At 32.6% G+C, this 21,029-nt stretch overlaps 1 protein-coding gene across 7 annotated transcripts in view; it reads right to left on the bottom strand.

The window, feature by feature from the left end:
• Slob (Slowpoke binding protein) overlaps nucleotides 1-21,029 on the bottom strand; it is a 70,731-nt gene that overhangs the window by 5,841 nt on the left and 43,861 nt on the right. For 2 of the 7 annotated variants that reach the window (XM_036366438.2, XM_036366439.2), the window contains exons 5-10: nucleotides 8,470-8,677; nucleotides 8,137-8,373; nucleotides 7,611-7,792; nucleotides 5,470-5,671; nucleotides 5,039-5,164; nucleotides 4,797-4,939 (exon numbers count right to left, since the gene is read on the bottom strand). In XM_036366438.2, the coding sequence (XP_036222331.2) occupies nucleotides 4,797-4,939; nucleotides 5,039-5,164; nucleotides 5,470-5,671; nucleotides 7,611-7,792; nucleotides 8,137-8,373; nucleotides 8,470-8,677 (1,098 nt within the window). The other 5 variants (XM_070107493.1, XM_070107494.1, XM_070107490.1 and 2 more) reach the window with 5 other exon arrangements.

Raw genomic sequence — 21,029 nt, 5'->3', positions numbered from 1 at the left:
AAATTTTAACGATATTTTACTGAGTTGGAAAATTAAGATTTCAGAAAATGTTTTTACTAGGCTTCTAGTTTAAGAAAACGCTAAGAAAAATTTGAATTGGAGTCCCAACTTATTTTTTCATACTAAAATTTTTTTTATCAGAAAGATGATTGACATTTTACCATATACAATTTTTATGCTCTTGCAACATGTTGCAACAGAGAGTATAATAGTTTTGTTCAACTAACGGTTGTTTGAATTACTTACAATATCTCAAGAACTACTTTAATCAAATTTGTTGTGGAAGGTTACCCAAATATTCCTATTATACGGCATGGACAAAATCAGATGACAACCAAGCCTACTTCCCATATAACAAATTTTCAAATTCCAACTAAATTTTTTACTTCACTGTATACAAATCAAACATCAATGAAGTTATCAGAATAAAACTTTGCACAAATAGTGCTGTCAAGGTATTTTATCTTACGCCCAAAATTGTCGAAATTGGACTATAGCTTTTCAATACATACAACTTTTCACATAGGTCCATACAGCGAATAGGCGGACCCCGGTTCCTTTGGCTGATTTTTTGTCAAACATATCGGTGAATCTGTGAGGGCTAGTGTTGAAATACAAGGAGAATATTTTTGTGATGACAGCATGACTCTGTGCCAAAAATGGATAAAATCGGGTCCAATACTTCCCATACCCATATACCTAATATAAATATTTTGAAACTTCCGGTTGATTTTATACCGCAGCTATCGGTCAATATGTAAAAATTATCCTGAAATTCAGAAAGAATCTTTTTCTAATAATAGCGTATATTTTTGTTAATATTCGTGTTTTTAAACATCCGCTTGACTTCAAACCTTATATATTGGTTAATCTGTGAGGTTTCTTAAGTTGCAAATTGCTTGAATATAAAATGTGCGGTTATAACCGAACTTTGCCCATCTTCACTTGTTTTGAATAAAAAAGCTTAATAAGCTTTGAATAGGATAAGCTAGCTACACCGAAATTATTTACAAATAAATAATAAATATAAAAATAAACATATGCAGACATATATACATAATTCAAGCTTTACAAAATGCTGCTTTGCTTTGTTGAAGGCAGTTGATTCTGTTATTAAGTCCAAATAGCAACAAAAAAAAAAAAAACATACAAGTACAAACATTCAACACTGTTTCGGCTCAAAAAAAGTGTAACTCACACATTATTAATTTATATACATACATACATGACATTCAAATATAAAACAAAAAGTGCCAAACAGAAACTTATCAAAATCAACTAATTGAGCAACAAATTAGATTTACACAATTTATATAAAAATAAACACAAGTTTACATATAAAAATCATAAACGAAATCGATTAAAAGATTAGTAGTTGAAACATTTTACTGTACTTTACTACTCTCTTACACACTGGCTGCAATTGCATGTTGCATATATAATTTTTGCGAGTAAAATTTTGGCATTGTGTGTTACTGTTTGTTTTTGGTGTTGTTGTGTTAACGTTTACTTTTCTTATTGCGTGTTGTTTATATAAAAATATTAATAATATATAAAATAAATCACACTTACCACTTCGACTAATATTTGCACATTAAATTTATATGTAGTAGTAGTAGTAGTAGTAGTAGTAGAAGATTTAATTAGTAGTAGGTAGGTGGAGGTACATAGGCTGTTGGGTTGTTTTGTCAGTTGTTGTTATGAAGGTACGAGTAGGTACTGTATCCAGTTTTTAATTTGATTGTGGTAAACAAAACCGCAAAATAGGCAATTTAGTAATATATTTTGCATCCATAAGTAGTAGTAGTAGTAGTACAAGTAGTAGAGATTGTTGTATTTTTATTTTTGAGCTTAATTGTATGCATTTCTAAAAATGTTAGTACATACGAAAGACTTCATAGGGCGCAGTTGGAACACTATATATATTTTGGTAACATATAATTATCTGAATTAATTGTAAAATGTGGCTACAATGTTTGAACATAGGCAAAATATAATAAAAAAAAATATGATCTAATAACACATATGCTTGTAAATAATAAGAAAAATTTACAGCAAAATACATACAAAACATAAAATCTTTAATATAATTATTGAATTAGTAAATATAAGTAATAAAAAATTAATTATTGAGTCACTAAGTGTTAATGGTTTTTATTTGTTTTTTAAGCAAAGTTCATTTTCTAAACATAACAAACATTTAATATGAACAAATATTATTTAATTTTAGTAAAGTAGAAAACAATTAAACATGCTCACGTATTTTCAACGTTACAGCTAATTTGAGCGTATTAATATTTATCAATTTGTTTTCAACCCATTAAAAAACGTGGGACTTAAGAAATTTTGAACGTGGTGTCCTGCAGCAAATAAAGTGGCAAAGTGGTGCGAAGACATAAGCAAAGGCGGTTTCGACAGCTTTAATTAAGCTTTGTCGGCTCAATTATTTTCTATGCTTAGTCTATTTTGTTACTTCACGTCGGCGTAATTTTACTTTTTTTCAAGTTTACTCGAAATATGTTTAAAACCAAATTAATTTTGCTTTTTTATTTATTTTTGCCAAACTACTTGGCTACGATGATTTCAACTGTGTAAACAGAATGATTTTTAAAACATTTTATAAATGGTGTTATTAGAGGTGTTAAACTTTCAGTAAGGATATAATATGGAAACATTTTTTGGCTTCGAAAATTTTTAAGGGGTTATATCATCTTGCATTCGAAAAAAAACGCGCGAAATGTCAGAGACCCTATTAAGTATATGTATAAATGATCAACGTGACTAGTAGAGTCGATTTATCCATGTTCCTCTGTCTGTATGTATGTTTGTATATATTCGTACTAGTCCTTTAGTTTTTGACATATCTTTCTGAAATTATACACACGTCCTTTTCTCCCCAAGAAACTACTCATTGGAACAGCCAATATCAGACCACTATAACATATAGCTGTCATACAAACTGAACGGTCGGTATAAGGCGAATGCATGGAAATTTTTATTCATTTTTCGGCTTGGGTTATTACCAAAGGTAATGATGCAATCTCGGAAAAAATTGTTCAGTTCGGATCACGATAGTGTTGTATATAGCTGGCAAACGATCGGTATTAAGTGTTTGTATGGCAAACTTTTCATTTGAGTAGATACTTTCATGCAGTTTTTTTACAGGGTTACTGTTTCAGGCAATGGTGCAATTTTCGAAGAAATTGTTCAGAGCGAGTCACTATAGCATATAGCTGCCAGACAAATTGACTGATTGAAGTTTTTGAAATACATTATTCGTATTTGTTAAAGGTACTATAGCTTCGTTGCAACTGAACCGAACCGAAGTTAACATTTATGTGCATTGAAGATGCATTTTATTAAATAAATAAATAAAATAATGTAAATTTACATAACTTCATTAACTTTATGACGGATTATCGCCATGCATTTTGAACAATTTTGCATACCCTTGATCCCGTAACCGATTTTCAGGAGTTCCTCGGAAAAAAGGTGTCTGACGTTGAAAAAAATGTTTCAATTTAAAATTATCTAAAATACAAAAAAAAAAACAAATATATATATATGTATATATTTATATTGTTGCTATAGATGTATACAGGTAAAAAGCGAAAGACTAGTAAAAATTTCGATTTTTGTCGAAATGTTGGCTTCTAAAAAAAAATTTTACACTTCGGAGTGGCTTAAAAATTCGAAACCATTATCAAAAATCTTATTCCTTCGATCATTACGTGACAAATACTCGTATATCAAGAAAATACTATCAAAACTTCAAGTCGTTGGATAAGGCCGTTACGACACTGAAATCAGCCAATCCTTTCAAATATATGTACAATCGATGTAGGTATATGCAAAAAAAAAAAATAATAATAATTCACAAGCAGATATAACCCCTTCAGTGATATAAGTGACCTCATATCATCAATAACGTGACGAATAAAGTGACTAAATTCATATATTTTAATGATAATGGATTAAGCGGTTTTATACGCCACCAATTTTCCGTAAGTAAATATGCAAAATTAGAGCGGTCGAGCGCGCTTAATTTTGCTTTATGCCAGAGTTAGCGCTCATAAACTTTTTCATTTTGCTGTTAATTAAGTGAGCTGCTAATTAAGTGCGCTGCTCAGTCGAGTACTTGTATAGCTGAGATAAGGAGAGTGTGTATAGCACCGCTCTGCCAATTTACACCGAGGCCGCGCCAAAAACCGTTGCTTTTCACACTTTGTTTGCTGGGACACACCACAGGTTTATGCGAGTAATCAGCAAACACCAAATAAAAAATTTACACTGACAAAACACAAAGAAATTACTATAAATATGTGATGAAAATGTGTGTATGTATGTATTAGGATGAGGAGAGAATGTCGCTGTTGGTAACAATAGTGATGACGATGACTACACGCACACAAAAGAACTTACAAATAGATGTGATGAAAGGCGAATACAACGAGGCATTTCAGCAGAGATCAAACAATGATATTACAGGAGAATTTCGCGTGTAACAGTGACAGAAATATGAAAAATTGCAGAAGAGAACTAGTAAATAGTTATGCATAAGATATGCCAGTCAGACGATCGATGTGTGTATATGATTCTAAAACATTGAATGAGTGCTTGGGGTGTGAGATGCAACATAAAACTGATATACATTACATTTCATTGTTAAGATTTTAATAATGAAAATTGATATTTGGCGCTAGATATCTAGGCTATTTTTTTATGTTTGCGCTTAAATATGGCATTGTGTGTGTGTGTGTGTTTGTGTTTGTATGTCTATTTAAATAAACACTTACCCGCGTCGACCGTCACGTGGCGTTGATGGCGGTGTGCTCGGTGAGCTCATTTCGCTAAGTGAACTACCGAGCGATGCACATTGTCGCTTCTTAACGGCATACAAGAGATTGAGAGTGGATCTGCTTAGGCTCGGTTTGATTGTCTACACAACACATATATACATACATTTATTTGAAATACATGGCAGGCATAAATTTGTAAGTCTTCATTGTCAGTTTTTTTTTGTTTTTTATATACTTACGCTAAAGCAAGGGCCACGTAATTCACGCAAATCGATGCTTCTGAAGAGATCACATAAGACTAGGTCTTCGACGGAGGGGCATACACCGCTTGGCGGTTCGAATATTAAGCCAAGTACATCTAAAATCTGTTGTGATTATGGAGAGAAAGTTAATAAATTAATTACAACTTTCAAAAAAATAAAATTTAAAAAAAAAATTGTGGTTGAGGCTGTACTTGGCGAGACTTTGTTAAAATCGGGAATTTTAAAATTTTCCTGGAATATTTTTTTTAACTTTTCTATTTTTCAAATTTTTTTTTTAAATTAATAAAACTGAGAATAAAATTACTAAAAATTAACTTGAAATATGAATATGCAGCTCTTCAGAATGTTTAACTTTTAATAGCAATTGAATAACATAAAATAATTCTCTTATATTTGCTTAAACTCACCTGTGGGTAATGCTCTAATTCCATTTCGAGCACCCGCATGGACGGTTTGGGTGTGGTCATTTCTTGACCGGTACACATTTCATATAACAAATGACCGAAGCAAATGATATCGACATTTTCGATTTCCGTTGTACTGCGCGACCACATGACAGCGTTTATGCGCGAACTAAGGCCGAGCAGGCCGTTCTCGAGGCCGGACAGTCTATGAAAGCATAAGAATAGAGTGTTTTAAATATATAAAAGCTCTATTTTTTTTGTATAAAATTGTTTTTGAAATCATATAAATTATTATTTTATATAGCATGCACGATTAGGCTGTTGCGCACACACCCTGTTAAGTCAAATATAGTGCACTTAGTAAAAAAAAAATATTTTCCAGCAGAGTACATATATGTGTACATATGTATGTATGTAAGAAAAATAGCATTATATTTATAAAATACTAATTAGGTATTAAAGAGGTTTCAACAAGTGATTTAAAAGCTATGCATTTTTTTTGTCAGTCGTATATTTTTATTTCAAGAGCGCACAAAACAAATTAAAAAATACAAGAAAAAAACTATCACTTCGGCTGGAAAACCCTTCGCAAATTAAAAGGTTTCCATACAAGTACTTCGTTTTGATCGTTCAGTATGTACAGCAGCTATATGCTATAGTAAGTTCGGTCTGTAAAATTTATTCAAATATTGTAGCGTTACTTTGAAATTCCAAATTTCGTGTAGATATCTTGTGAAGTAAAAAGTTTTCAATATAACAACCTAAATTTGATCATTCAGTTTGTATAGCCGCTTTATGCTATAGTGGTTCAATATCGGCGGATTCAACAAACGAGCAGCTTCTTGTGGAGAAACGAACGTTTGCAAAATTTCAGAGTGGTATCTCAAAAACTGAGGGACTAGTTTCCGTATAGATACTTGTGGCCTTTTAAAAAAACAATGAAGTATTCTTGATTACTGAAAATGTCATTATCGTATGAAGCAACAAAACTAAAAAAAAGTTAATTAAATTGTGCCTACTAAAATTCAAAGATCATTTGTTTTACTATTTTTTTTTAAGTTTTCAAATTTTTTAGAACTATTACATATAAGAAATTTTCAGTTTTTGTTGATTCATAGGAAAGAGAGATATTTAGAATGTGATCGTGACAAATTTCAACTAAATTGACTGATTAAAGGTTTCGAGAAAAATACGTTTGAAGTTTCGTAATCCGCCCAAACTGGTTTGGTTGCACTATAATTTTGAAAATCTTTTGAATTTTGAAAAATTCCCTAAGTAAAATATTTTTAAATATAGAAACTGACGAAATTTTATTTCTATGTTTTCAATTTTTTTTTTTTAGCTAGAATATAATTTAAGCTATATAATTTGAACGTGCATGAAATTGGAAATGAACGCTGTTAGTTAGCATAGCCGCAACATACCGCCCACAACTGCCTACCTTAATTAATTTCATTTGTTAACAAACTAATGGGAAAAAGCTAAAACTCAAATGAAATTGCATATTCATACTTGTACTTAGAATTTGCATTTTGCATCTAGTTGTGTCTTTGTTTGTTAGTTGGAGTGGCTTAACCTACTTTTGTGACACACTCGGCAAGTTAAAGTGCTCTAATATTTGGTTAACAGGGTGAACGTCAGCATCAGAATTTGTAGCACATTTCTATTTTCAAACGTGGTGAATGTCGAAAAGCGGACTCATAGCACAAATATAATATATTTAGTATAGGGATATTGTGTGATTTGGACAACATTGTAGAGAATACATGATCAAAGGCAGTTATCGAGATTAGATGGCTAGACAGGTAGAAAAATAAGAGAAATTGTGTTGTCAACTTCAGTTTATCTCTGCTTGAAGCAGTAACAAACTCTTTTTGCGAACTAATTTTCATTATTAAAATATTAAAATTTAATTAAAATTTTTTTTTGTATTTTTAGATATTTTTTTAGGAATTTTTAAAAATGTGCAATTGTGCTTTCTACTGTTACCCATTTTACTTTAAATGCTTATTTATTGAAGCTTATAGCTTTATTTTCAACCAATCTGCTTTTTAACTCATAATTTATGCACTTTGACAACATGTGCGACATATGTGAAAGCGCCCATATGAGAGCAATTAATTTATTTTGTGAAGTGTACCCACCTGGCGGCGCCATTTTGTAGAATCACATTTCCACTATGCAAATGTCCGTGCAGTGGGAAGCCGCGCTCTTTCAGAAACAGCAACGCCTCCAAGATTTGTCGACCCAGCCGCTGAACTTGTGAGACGGGCAAACCGTTAGGTTTGCGTGTATATTTGCGTGCCCATGGTTCGTTCCATTGCGCCTAGAGCAGCGGCATGCAATTAAAGGGGATTTAAAAGAAAATATATAAAAATAAAAAATAAATAAAAATGAAAATGAAAATGCAAAAGTAAACTGTATGAAATAGTGGCGAAGCAAAGTAATTGCTGCAAAGCGAACTTAAATAAACGAAGTACACTTGAGGCCAATGCCATTTCAACATACATGTGTATGTATGTATGTTAAGTCACATATGTGGGAACACATGCATATACGAGTACTATACTCATATATATGCATATACATATGTATGTATGTGTCGGCATGTAGGCAAACACCTGTGCGTATAAACAGTAGTGTGTTGAAAGGAATTTGCGTATGGCTTACCCTATAAATTAAATCCTTTAAGCTACCACGTGAATTGAATGGCGTCACCAGACAGGCAAAATTGCTTGAGCCAAGCTGCAGAAAACCCAAATCCAATATCGGATATATATAAGGATGATGCAGTGAGCCGAGTAATTCCATTAGCATCGGCTTCGGATTCTCATTGGCGGGCAAATCCTCGAAAGCGACACAGTCCGGTGGGAGTGGCAATAGTGTCAGTAGACGATCCGTGCGTACCTGTCAATAACGGTAGTTACAAGTAGTATACAAAACGTTTGTTTTGTTATATTACGACACAATCATGTGCGAATGAGCATGTTAGACGCTACTTACCGTCGCATCGGTCACGAGAAACCAATTCTTGCCATGACGTGAGCCAATTTCGTCCAAATGTGCGATTATCTCGTAACGACCATTCGAATTCTGCACCCACTCCTGCAATGCGTTAAGTGCCCGCTCACGTTGAGCACGCTCACGTGGACTGCGCTCCACAATGCCATTGCCGCTATCCAGCGCCGAGTATTGATATTTCAGATTTGGCCTGAAAGTTGAATAAAATGTTCGAAAATGCGGCAAATTCTGGCTTAAATGATAGAGGTGGTTACTATAAAGCCGGTGGTGGGATCAAAAGGAGGGATGGGGTGGCGGCGATGGATAAAATAATATAAATACAGGTATAACGCTAGATTTAATTGATTTTGAGGGAGCGGTGTTGAGGGGCGTGTTTTTAAAAATATAGATATTTTAGCTGTATAATTTCGATAACTAATTTCAATAACATATTATACATAACAATAAAATTTTTGCAGTTTTTTGATTTTATTTTTGTTTTTTAATTTTTATAAAATATAATTATTTACTAAATCTAAGAAAAACTTAATTTAATAATGTTTTCTAAAAAAAATTTGTATGCTGTATTCGGCAAATGCTGCTCACTGACATTTCTAATTATGACGAGGAAGTGTGCGAGGGTTGCGTTTCTCAAAACTCTGCAAAATACATTAAACGCTAGTTGCTTACTTTTTTGTGAATAATTATTATTTTGTTTAAAATAAATTTCTGATCATGTTTTGTTTTTAAAATTATTTAAAAAAAATTTTAAAATAATGTAAAACTTTTTTCTTTATAATAAATGAAAATAACTTAGGAGCTTGTGAACATAAAGGAACTAATTTTTGAAATATGTCCAAAATGCATTTTTGATTTATAGCTATGGGTAATAATGTGTGTTTAGGTATGTAATTTTCAGATTTATTTGAAAAAACTTGATTTTTAAAAACATTAAAATTCTGCAATTAGTTTAACATAACGCTGTTAAAATCGAATATTTTTCAAAATATGTACTTAATATAATAATTCACGAAATTATATTCTATAATCGCACACAGATTACTCGGCCACGTATAAACGCACACACTTCCTGCGTATAATAGAAATCAACAGTTTTATTAGACAACACACGGGCAAAGTGTGTGCTTGCATACATATGTGTGTATACTGTTATTTTATACTGTAATGAGAAAAATGCTGTAACACACATACGTATTTTCTTGCCCGTGCATTTGTTATACATATACATACATAGAAGCATATGCCATGCAATGTGCTGCCTCTGGACGCACACGACGGACAACCGGATTGCCGAGCATAAGTGGCAGTGACAGCACAGTACAGCATAGCACAACAAGACAGCGTAGCACAACAGCTGACAAATGATGGCACACAGCGGCGGCATGGCACAGCGGAAACGGAAGAGGAAAAAGATCAACCATTTGCGGTGAATAACCACAAAATGCGTCAGCAAACTTTCGTTAGTTGTTCGATTAACTTATTAAAATAAAAAATGCCTGCAAATTGAGAAGTCTGCAACACTTTCATTTTCTACACTGACATTTACATACACGTAAGTGGCACTAAGTTAAATGATATGTAGTTGTCTATTTTCAAGAAATTGACGAAATTTACTTTGTTTTTAATAGAAAAGTTGATGCGAAAATTTTTTAATTCATTCTTACATTAATTATGAGCAAACATATTAAGTTTTTATAGAGTTGAAACATATATTATTAAGAAAACATAGAGCAACAAAACACATATGTATTTAGGCAAAGTAGTTGCAATAGAGAAAATGAGTAAATATTTGGTAGAAAAGAATTTGTGTGTTAATTTTGTGTCTTATAAAGTGAAGAGTCTGTGTGGAGTGAACATTTATTGTTCAAAAATCGTTTTTCTCTGTGCGAATTTTCAGCAAACTTAAATAGAAAACGAGCTGTAAAAAAATTGGCGAGTGAAAAAAGCGAGCGACATCAAAAGCCATTAGAATGAGAATTATTTATGTTATATTATGCTTTATAATACATTTATTTAGTTTAATACAAAAATATATTTTTGTTGTTTGTGAATTTTATTTACCATATGTTAAATTGTCTGATTATTATTATGGAATTTAATTTAAAAAAAAAATTGTGATTTTTATCAATTTTTAACCTTTTAGAAAGTCTAAAGTTTTTATCGTATACGCTAACTAGAGTTGCTCTAACTTTTTCATTGCCTTTGTCGTGTATTCAGGTGCTTAATTAAACATATTCCGCTCTTGATGAACACTATAGAAGATTTACTATTCTGAATATCTATTTTAAAGGTAGTAAAATTTAATTTCGTATGTTCTCAAGAATTGAAAAATACTTGATTGCAGTAGCTTGTGCTTTAGACAAATGTTTAACTTTGGTGTAAATTCATTACACACACTTTTACACTCAAGATCACAGAAAACATTTTTTTTAATGGTTCGGCTTGCGCTTGCTGTTTATATGCAACTGTTCGCACCAAATTTGAGCTTGAAGATATGTAATTGACCAACCCGGTAAATTGTAGATACACTGTGAGAGAATTAAAAACGTTAATTTCGGCAGGAAAAGCTTGTATTAATTTTCAATAATTAATTTCAGGTCAGTTTTTATGGTAACTATATGCTATAGTAGTCTGATCTGAGCAATATATTCGAAGATAGTAGCGTTGCCTTGAACAATAATCCATGTCAAGTTTCGTCAAGATATCTTGTCAAATAAAAAAGTTTTCCATGTAAGCACTGGATTTTGATCGGTAATTTTGTATGACAGCTATATGCTATAGTGATCCGATATCCATGGTTCCGACAAATGAGCAGCTTCCTATATCATCATATATCCTAAAAACTGACTTAGCTCGCCATACTGATCATTTATATATATATATATATTTTATAGAGTCTCAAAAACATTGAGGAGGCCAGCCAACTATTTTTACTGGCGGCTTAATACACTGCTCTAGTCGCCTGTTAAGTGTGAAAGTCCTTGGCGGCTTTGCGAGCCACAAACACATTGCGGAGGAGAGTGGTGCGTATATTTATATACTGTTTAAATGCAGCCGGATGTATATATAAGTATATATATAATTTTTAAAAATAAATGAAAAATTATATACATATATATATACATATGTTTGTGTTTACATGCAATGTGCGATTGTGTTGGCAAATCAACCAAAAGCGCCTTTGGCAGCGCCACATTAACTGCAAACAATATCCGAACAAAAACCAAGTCGCATAGAAGCAGCCAAGCAGGAATGGCGATAGGCGCATTTTCTTTCAAGCATGAATAGTGAATAACTTTAAATTATTCATATGAATGACTAACAGCCTTGAACTCGCTGGCTGAAGAAATGTGCACTTGATAAAAATGTACACACAACTGCATAGACACCTACATGCATGTATAAGGAAGAGAAAATAACCATTATGCCCAGTAAAATGCCAATTTTTGGCTGCGCATTCAGTTGCGTACAAAGGTTCATAAATTTTTTACTGAATTCGCTAACGCGCAGTTATCTTTGTGATATACACGTGTATATGTTATATAAGTAAACATTTCGGTATTTGTATGTATGTTGATTGTAGTGGGCATTTAAAATGTTGCTTGTGTCTGAGAAATAACGGAAAAGACAGTCGACAGCTGGCAGAGACAGTACGAAATTATATAACTAACTGTGAGTGGTAAATTTTGCAACAGAAATAATAGAGAAAAAAATTATGAAAAAAGTTAAATTTTTTGTAAAAATGTAATTCAACAACAAAAACGTTAATTATGACTCCACCGAAGCTATAATACCCTTCACAGGTGCATTTTTATATAGCATAAAAATATTTAAAATTATTTTTATCTTGATTTTGATCGATTAGTTGGAATGACAGCTATTTGATATAATGGTCCGACAAATTATTTAGATATTTTATAGTTCTCTTGTACAAAAATCTAAGCAAAATTTCGTGAAGATATCTTGTCAAATCAAAAAGTTTTCAATGCAAGGACTTGAGCTCAATCGTTCAGTTTGTATGACAGCTATACGCTACAGTAGTCCGATATCGACGGTTCCGACAAATTAGCAGCTTATTGAGAAGGAAAGGATGTGTGTAAAATTTGAGATCGATATCTCAAAAACTGATAGCCTAGTTCGGTTAAATACAGACAGACCGCTATGGCTAGATCGACTCAGCTCGACATGCTGACCATTAATGTAAATATGTATACCTTATAGGGTTTCCGAAGTTTTATTTCAGGTGCTGCAAACTTCGTGGCAATCTTAATATACACTGATCAGGGTATAATAAAACTGTAAAGTACTGAAAGTAGTTGAAAGTAACTTTCTACGTGACGTATGCATTATAGAAGTATAAAGAAAATCTATGAAAAAAAATATTGGTGCTGCCACTTTGAAATATTCATAGTTAGCGAAGATTATATTCTAACAGATATCCTATAACTCCTGTCTGATAGCTCATTACTATTTTCGTAAAAAACATAGATTTACATCCGAAAAAAGTTTGTAAGAGTTACATACACTCTGAAACGACTTCTTTTTGCAAACTGAGAAAACTAACAGAGCAACTACCTAGAACTATCTCCGATGAAAGAAATATCAAAAATATGCTTTAAAACTTATTTGAACTAAACTAAAACTTACAACTACAACCTAAGCAACTACACTGCAAATTGTGGAATTCATTTCAATGTTCAATACTCGTATTGTCTGCTTTGAACTTTGCTATGCAGCTATTCTTGTATTCCTTTACTATTACCAAGACTCATCTAAACTCATCCGATTATAAGATAAAATGAAATTTGAATGCCATGTCATGCTCCATCTTATAACACACTCATACGTTCACTGTGCTATGCTAAGTTATGCGCATTGTTCTTTCAAAATTGACATAAGTATGTACTTGTGTGTGTATAAGTAAGCTATTCGCGTGTGTGCTTTGCTCGGTGCCGTGTGCCATAATGCCAAGGTAGTATGTGTAGTGTTCTTCTAAGATTTTTAGATATGAATTCATATATATGTTCAGACACCTTGTTCTAATTTTCTATATAGGTACATATGTAGATATGTATATATGTAATAATATGCTAATACACATAAAATAACTATAAAAGGATTAATTACCAAAACCAAAATGTATAAATTTTGTTTTTGTAGATGAGTGTTATGTCGTTTTGATTGTTAAGCGATGATGTCATATACTAGTATACAACTTTGAAAGAATTTACCAAAGTTAAGAGAAAAGTAGCAAACTTTATAGTTTTCAGTTGGTAATATAATTATAACGACTGCTGAGGGTACACTTTACAATTTTTGGTTTAAACTTCAGCAAAGAAGTATAGAGAAATTTTATTATTTAATTTGCTGAAACTGCTTTTATAACTATAAGCTAATTTTTTTAAAACTATTTATAGATACATATTCTATGAGATATTTCTTTAGCGAATTTGTTGTTATTTTTTAAAAAGCCTCCAATATGTAAAATTGCATCAGTACCTGACAATGAAATTTGGTCAGTTTGTATGGCAGCTATATGCTATAGTGGTACGATATCGGTCGTTCTGACAAATGAGCAGCTTCTTGAGGAGAGAAGAACGTGTGCTTAATTTCAGATTGATATCTCAAAAACTGAGGGTTAAGTTCGTATATATACAGACAGACAGCAAGACAGACATGGCTAAATTGACTCAGCTCGTAATGCTGATCATTAATATATATATATTTTTTAGTGTCTCTGACGTTTCCTTTTGGGTGTACACTGGCTTATCTCATTGTAGTGTTTTATTAAAGTGTTTAAGTAGTTTTAATTGTGAAATACATTCGAGTAAATGCAGCTCAGTCAACTGACTTATGTATTTTAAAAAAATATTTAATGTCACAAGTCCATTACTATTTTATGAATACCGGCCTAAATACCATTACTTACCCAATTTCATTTAAGATTTTGTCACTTTTTATAATTTTCTATTACATAAATTCCAATCATTTAGTTTAGACATTGCTAAGTACGCTTCGTAAAATATTAATTTCTAAAACTATATACACACAGTTACTTTTATACCTATAAATACTTGTATTACAAGTACTAACCGGTTGCTAACAAGTTATGATGTCAGTTAGGAACGAAATATTTAAGAAGCGTTGTGCGAAAGTACATTGAAAGCTTAAGTTTAAAACATGCTGGTGCCGTTTATAGAAATACATACATATTTGCATACATACATAAATCAATATATACAACCATAATATATACAGATATATTATACATTCATAAAGTGCACCACTACAAATTAGGTTATAATAACTACAAAGTGTTATGAAATTACAAAAAATAAAAATATATTTTTTTTTTTATTATAAAGTGTGTTGTCGTTAGTGGTTGGGTATAATACTATGAAGGCCGTTTAAATATATCATATATATGTACATCAAGATATGTCTGTTACAACGAAAACCATTTCTTCATCTGCGTTAAGACTTATTGTATAATAAAAGGTAAACAAGATTTATGTACAATTATTAAATAGAGTTTGTTAACTTATTTCAATTCAATTTAAACTTTTAGCAATACTGTTTTTTTTTTTTTTACTTTGTACAGTACGCTCACAATTACATTCAATAAATTTACTTAGCATACTGATAGAGAGGATAGTTTGGAGAGAGAACTTAAGCCAATAATAAGTTGCTTCTTTTTAATTTTAAAATTTTTTGAGGTAATAAGTAAAGAAAATGCAACCTTGTCGTTAGCACAGAATCTATGGTATCTCTACTTCCGGTTTCCGCTGGCATCGATTTGCTAAAAAATAGCCTAGCTAGATTGTCTAACCTCGCGCTAACCAATGGTGATTTTTCCGAGTGCTCGGATTGATCTGAATTATCTTGTTCCGAACTGGCTGATCGATTGCTGCAAGAGAATAATTTTGTTTGCATCGAATGAAACAAAACGTAAGAAACAAAGAACAGAACAAAGAAAATACACACACAAATTAGAAGATCAATTCAAAAACTGAACTCGTTCGAATTGTGGTATTTCAAAAAATGCTTGTTAATTTATGATATTTGATCAAAAAGTGTGATTGGTACAAACTAATAAGTTAACTAGGTGATTTTTATTTTATTTTTTATTATACAAAAATCAAATTAATACAAGTGGTGTGAAGTTTAAATGAAAAGTTAATACACAAATCAAAACCGTTTATGGGCAGAATATTCGTTCATTTGTCAGCTAAAAAGACTTACCTGCTGTAGATGTGCCGACGATTGGCGGCTGTGAGCGCGGATACGTCAAATTCGATCGCTGAATTGGAGCGTTTCAGTCCATTTTGTTTGTGTAATTTCTTCATTATGTGTTTAACTTTCCTGCGTTTTAGTATGAACATTTGGCGTGTTTTTTTTTTTTTAATTTAAATTTTTATTTGTTGTTTAATTGCATGCGTTTGAAAGTGGGTTTGGAGAGTAATTTAAAATGTGAATTAATCATAAGTTTGGTTAATTACAATGTGATACTTTGTTATTGTTTAAACGACATTTGTGGGAAGTTTCTTTTTTGGCGTATAAGAGTTCGCTTCCTTCAATCGAGATCATCCCTAACGCTATTATTTACATGAGCATACCGCTAAGGTTCTTCTCCTCAAAATATTAACTGTTTTAACTGTGATATTCTTAGTAAAAAACTAGTATATTTTACACTGTCTAACAAAGAAAGGAGCAGACTTGAATAGATTTTATAATTCTTTCAAGTATTTGCTATGTATTTAGATATTTAGAGGACACCCTTATTCCAATTTCATCCGTTTGGAAGCTAGTCGGTTTTCTGATGTCCACTTGCGTTCTAGCGTTGTACGTATGTACCTCAGGAGAGCTCGACAAGCGCTAGTCAACAATCAGAACTTGTGCCACTGCAAGAACCTTCTGGCCCAGCTTGAATTGTAAGAGTTCTTCAGAACTTCTCGCTTTTAGCAAAGTCAATCTCGCCGCAATTAGCTGCGGTACGGTAAATATTTTGTCGTCTACTCTTTGTCAAAGCTGTGTAAAGGAAGGAGAGGTAGAATCATCTCATCACTTTCCTCTATTTTCCGGATTTTTCCAGACTGAGATTGAAATATCTCGGTAGACACACCTTCGGCGAACCTAGCGAAGTAGTTGGGATCGATATTAACCGCTTTAACAAATTTGTAGTAAGCTCGAAACACTTCCTCGGTTTATCAGGATCTGGTGATCCATTTTTAGGAGTTTAAGCGTAACACAAAGGACCATTATCTGTCCCAGTAAAATTCATTGTTTGGGATCAGCCCTATGTTCTAACCTAATCAAACCAAGATACTTCACTAGTCTCAGTTAAGTGAATCTTTTCTATATTCTAATTGTTATTCTTCTTTTTGGTGCGGTGACGGATTCAACTAATCAGAGGTCATCAACATCCAATTGTGCTTGAGTCATAAATAAAATGGAAATAACCCGACTTTTATTTATTTATTTGGATGGATTGAAATTATTTTAGTAATACAAATTTTTACGATTGCACATTTCCTCAAGTTCAAGAGAAAGAGACTCGAAAGCACAATGAAGCTAATGATGAATATATTAAGTAAAGAGGATCTCAGTATAGACTGAGCAATTTTAGAAGTTAACGTGCGATCGAGCCTACTAAATGTGGTAGCTAATCCAATAAGGAGCTTGAAATACCAGCCCTTGAAAGAAATTTGAAGATGAAACTGGAAAACAATATAGCTCTTATTTTGGTTACAGAAGTGATAATGTACACTGATAAACGAAATCAGAATACTTAGGTTGGTTATAGCGTTTTGAGGTGTAACCAGTAGCTGGAAATATACTACAAATTCGCTGAGTTCTGCACTCTAAAAATTTCACACTAATCTCAAAACTTCCCACCATAGTCGTTTTTACACTTGAAATATTTTCATAAACTTCAATATTTCACTCACTTCTCGGGCACTGGTGGTCGGACAAACTGATCGTGTCCGGTGCAGGCGTTCGCCCGATTTTCAGCGCGATTTTGCGCGGCCGCTTTATTGAATTTAAACATTGTGAATGATTTTTTCGCGCTGGCAACCTCACAAACGCGCACAATGATCTTGCGACTGCTCTTGAAGACCGTATTCAATGTTTTATACACGAGTATCGAGACGGACTTGGAGGGTGGCGGATGATGGCTGCCGTTAACCGTTTGCGGTGGATGTAGGGTGGCCGGCAGTGATTGCTGTTGCTTTAGTTGGTGGATAGAGTGCGAATGTGGTTGTTGTTGTTGATAGTTGTTGTTATTGTGGTGCAATTGCTGCAACTCTTGTATAACTTTAGATGATTGTGATCTTGTGATAACTTTTTGATTTTGCTGTCGTAGTGGTAGTGGCGCTGGTGTATGGGTAAAGGGGTTGCTGCCACCGGATATGGGTGTGTTAATGGATTTCGTTGGGTTAATTGTTGGTTGGGGTGAGGTGGGAGTGGTGGTGGTGCCAGTGGTGTTGGGATTGTTGGTGGTGGAAGTAGAGTATGTGGATTTGCACGATTGTTGCTGCTGTTGTTTTTGTTGTTTTTGTTCAGTAAGCAACAGCTGCGCAGGAGGCTGTATATGAGTTGGCAACAGTAAAGGTTGCTTTTGCTGCTGCAGTTGCTCTTGCTGCCGGCAGCTGTTGTTGACAATGACCTCGTCGGCGGCTTGCACTGGCGGTAGATTGCTAGTAATGTCCTTTGTTGATAAGCAGAGTATTTTTTATTTATTGTTTTTGTTTTTAATTTTTTTTTGTTTTTTGATTTTTTTTCGGTTAGATATTTTAGAGTAAGAATTTAAATTTATTTTTTGCAAGTTTTGTATTTTTGTGTTTTTACATTTTTCAGTGTTGTGGGTTGTTGTTATTATTATTTTATTTTTATCATTTGCGTAAAAGAACCGAAAAAAAGAAAGAGAAAGAAAATTGTTTTTAAAAAGTGTGTTCAAGTGATAAATGGCTGTAAACTCTTTAACAACAACAATAAAAGCATTTAGACATTTTACTTTGCGCAGAGGCTTGTAAGAAATATACAAAAATTCCGTTAAACATAGTCGTTGCATATAAAACGTGTTACTGGCTGTTGCTGCACCGAAAGCGCGAACGAACGAGTGAATGATAGGTGGACGGGTGAACAACATACATACTAGGATAGCGGCTAGTAGCTGGACGTGACATGGAATGTGGCGTGTAAGGTGTAACGCTGGGCGAGTACGTTATGTGAAACAGTTGTAACTTTTGATAATGTACCATCAAGTGGCAGGCGGTGGGTGGTGAATGGGCGTAGAACGAATGCACGATTGTACGATTGCACTACTACTATTGGCAATATGAATGATGGCATACTACTGAATTCGATGAAAGCAAATTGTGTACTTATTTTGCCAAGAGGATTTCATACTGTGATTGTGAATGGTAGTATATTTATTTACTTATGTACAAGTGTCAGCGTGTGGGTTTATAAATTTGATTGCTGTACAGCGCTCAGTGCGAGCACTTATTAAAATCGTATCGTGATATAAATGTATATAAAGTAAGCTTCAGCGCACGCTGCACACATTTTGCATTGCAATTTAACTCTATTAACAAAAAAAAAATGTAGTAATGGAATTATTGGTTACAAACTCACACAATTATTTAGTAATAACTTGAAGCGCTTTTTGCATTAGCTATTACTCTGCTTTCACTTTTTGCTCACGTTGAAAACTAGTTAAATACAAATATGATACATCCTTAGCACTTTGGTTTTCATGGTATTTGTATTATCTACTCATAAGTTTGCTACAAAGCATACAATAAATACACTTAAATATATTAAATCCTGAATGAGATTCAATTAACTATCTAGAAAGGAAATGATTGATTGTACTGATTGAAATTATAATAATATTAAATAATAATAGTGATAAAGAAAAAAATCGAAGAAGAGCGAAGTGAGCGTGTTCATGTAATTTTTTTACTGACAAAATTACAATATTTTGTAGGTATTTAGAGACCATAACTACATCGATACAATGTACGAAGTTTCTCACTCTCCTAAAATTTTATAATGAAATATAATTAATTAAGGAGCTGCCAAGATAATTTGCACGCTTAATTGAGTTTAAGATAAACTTGAAAACGCTTTTTTGTCGATTGGTTGGCATTAATAATATGTGTAATTAACATATTATAACTTTATGAAAATTATCTGTGGTAACATATATATTAGTTATATAAAGTTTTTATATAGTTTCAAAAAGAAAACAATATAAAAAAGAAATACGATGTATGAAAGTATATTTTTTCAATCAAGTGCTTTGATTAATCAACAATTTATAAAAATATTTAACAACCAATTTTAATGATTTAAGGAATTATATTCATTTGCAAGTCAGAAAAACTGTGTTTTTGTAATTTTTTTTGAATTTAATTAAATAAAAAAAAATTTAAATAAACAAGATAAAACGTTAATTTCGGCTGCACCGTAGCTGTAATATCTTTCACAAATACAAAAGATTCCTTACAAGAACTTTATTTTAATCGGTCAGTTTGCATGGCAGCTATATGCATAGTGACCCGAACTGAACAATTTCTTTGAAGATTGCAGCATTATCTTAGGCAGTAACCCCTGCCAAAATTTTGTCAAAAGAAAAAGTTTTCTATACAAGCATCTTCCGATCGTCCAGTTGCCCAATTTCAGGAAGATAACTTTTCAAATGAAAGAGTTTTGCATACAAGCACTTTATTCCGATCGTTCAGTTTGTATGGCAGCTATATACTATGGTGGCACGATATCGGCAGTTCCGACAAATGAGCAGCTTCTTGGAGAAAACAGGACGTGTGCAAACATGATATCTCAGAAACTGCAGGACTAGTTCGCGTATATACAGGCTGACAGAAGGACGGACAGATAAACATGGCTAAATCGACTCAGCTCGTCATGCTGTTCATTAATATAGTATATATTTTATAGGGTCTCCGACGTTTCCTTCTAGCTGTTATAAGCTTCGTGACAAATTTAATATACCCTGTTCAAGGTATACAAAAGGAAATTTACAGTAGTTAATGTACTTTAAGAAAAGGCGATACATTTTAAAAAATTTTGGAATCCTTTTATTCCAGGAGGACCTTTGAAAAAAGGTGTCTGGCGGGCAGGAAGAGTTTTCTGCTTCAAATTATCTCAAATCGAAAAATGTATACAGATAACGATCGAAGGATTCGTCTAAATTTTTGTTTTGACAAAATGCCGATTTCCCGAAAAGTCGTTTTTGGTGAACTATTCAATACAGAAAGGCTTTAAAAATTAATTTATTAAAAAAAATCTAAAATTATTACCCAGAACCTTATTGCTTCGAATATTGCCTGACAAATATATCTATGAAGATCGTGTGAAAATTTTTAGTTGACGGTCCAGTCGTTTTGTAAGCGTTTACACTAAATTAAAAAATTCTTACAAATACGCTCATATCTTCGAAACGATTTTTCGAATAAATTTAAATCTTCGGAGAAAGTACCCAAATATATGTACATCTGATATATGGTATAATCAAA

The sequence above is a fragment of the Bactrocera oleae genome, chromosome 3, assembly GCF_042242935.1.
Source record: "Bactrocera oleae isolate idBacOlea1 chromosome 3, idBacOlea1, whole genome shotgun sequence".
In the NCBI taxonomy this organism is placed as follows: Eukaryota; Metazoa; Arthropoda; class Insecta; order Diptera; family Tephritidae; genus Bactrocera; species Bactrocera oleae.
Note: the sequence above shows the minus strand (reverse complement) of the source record. Positions and strands in the feature narration are given on the sequence as shown.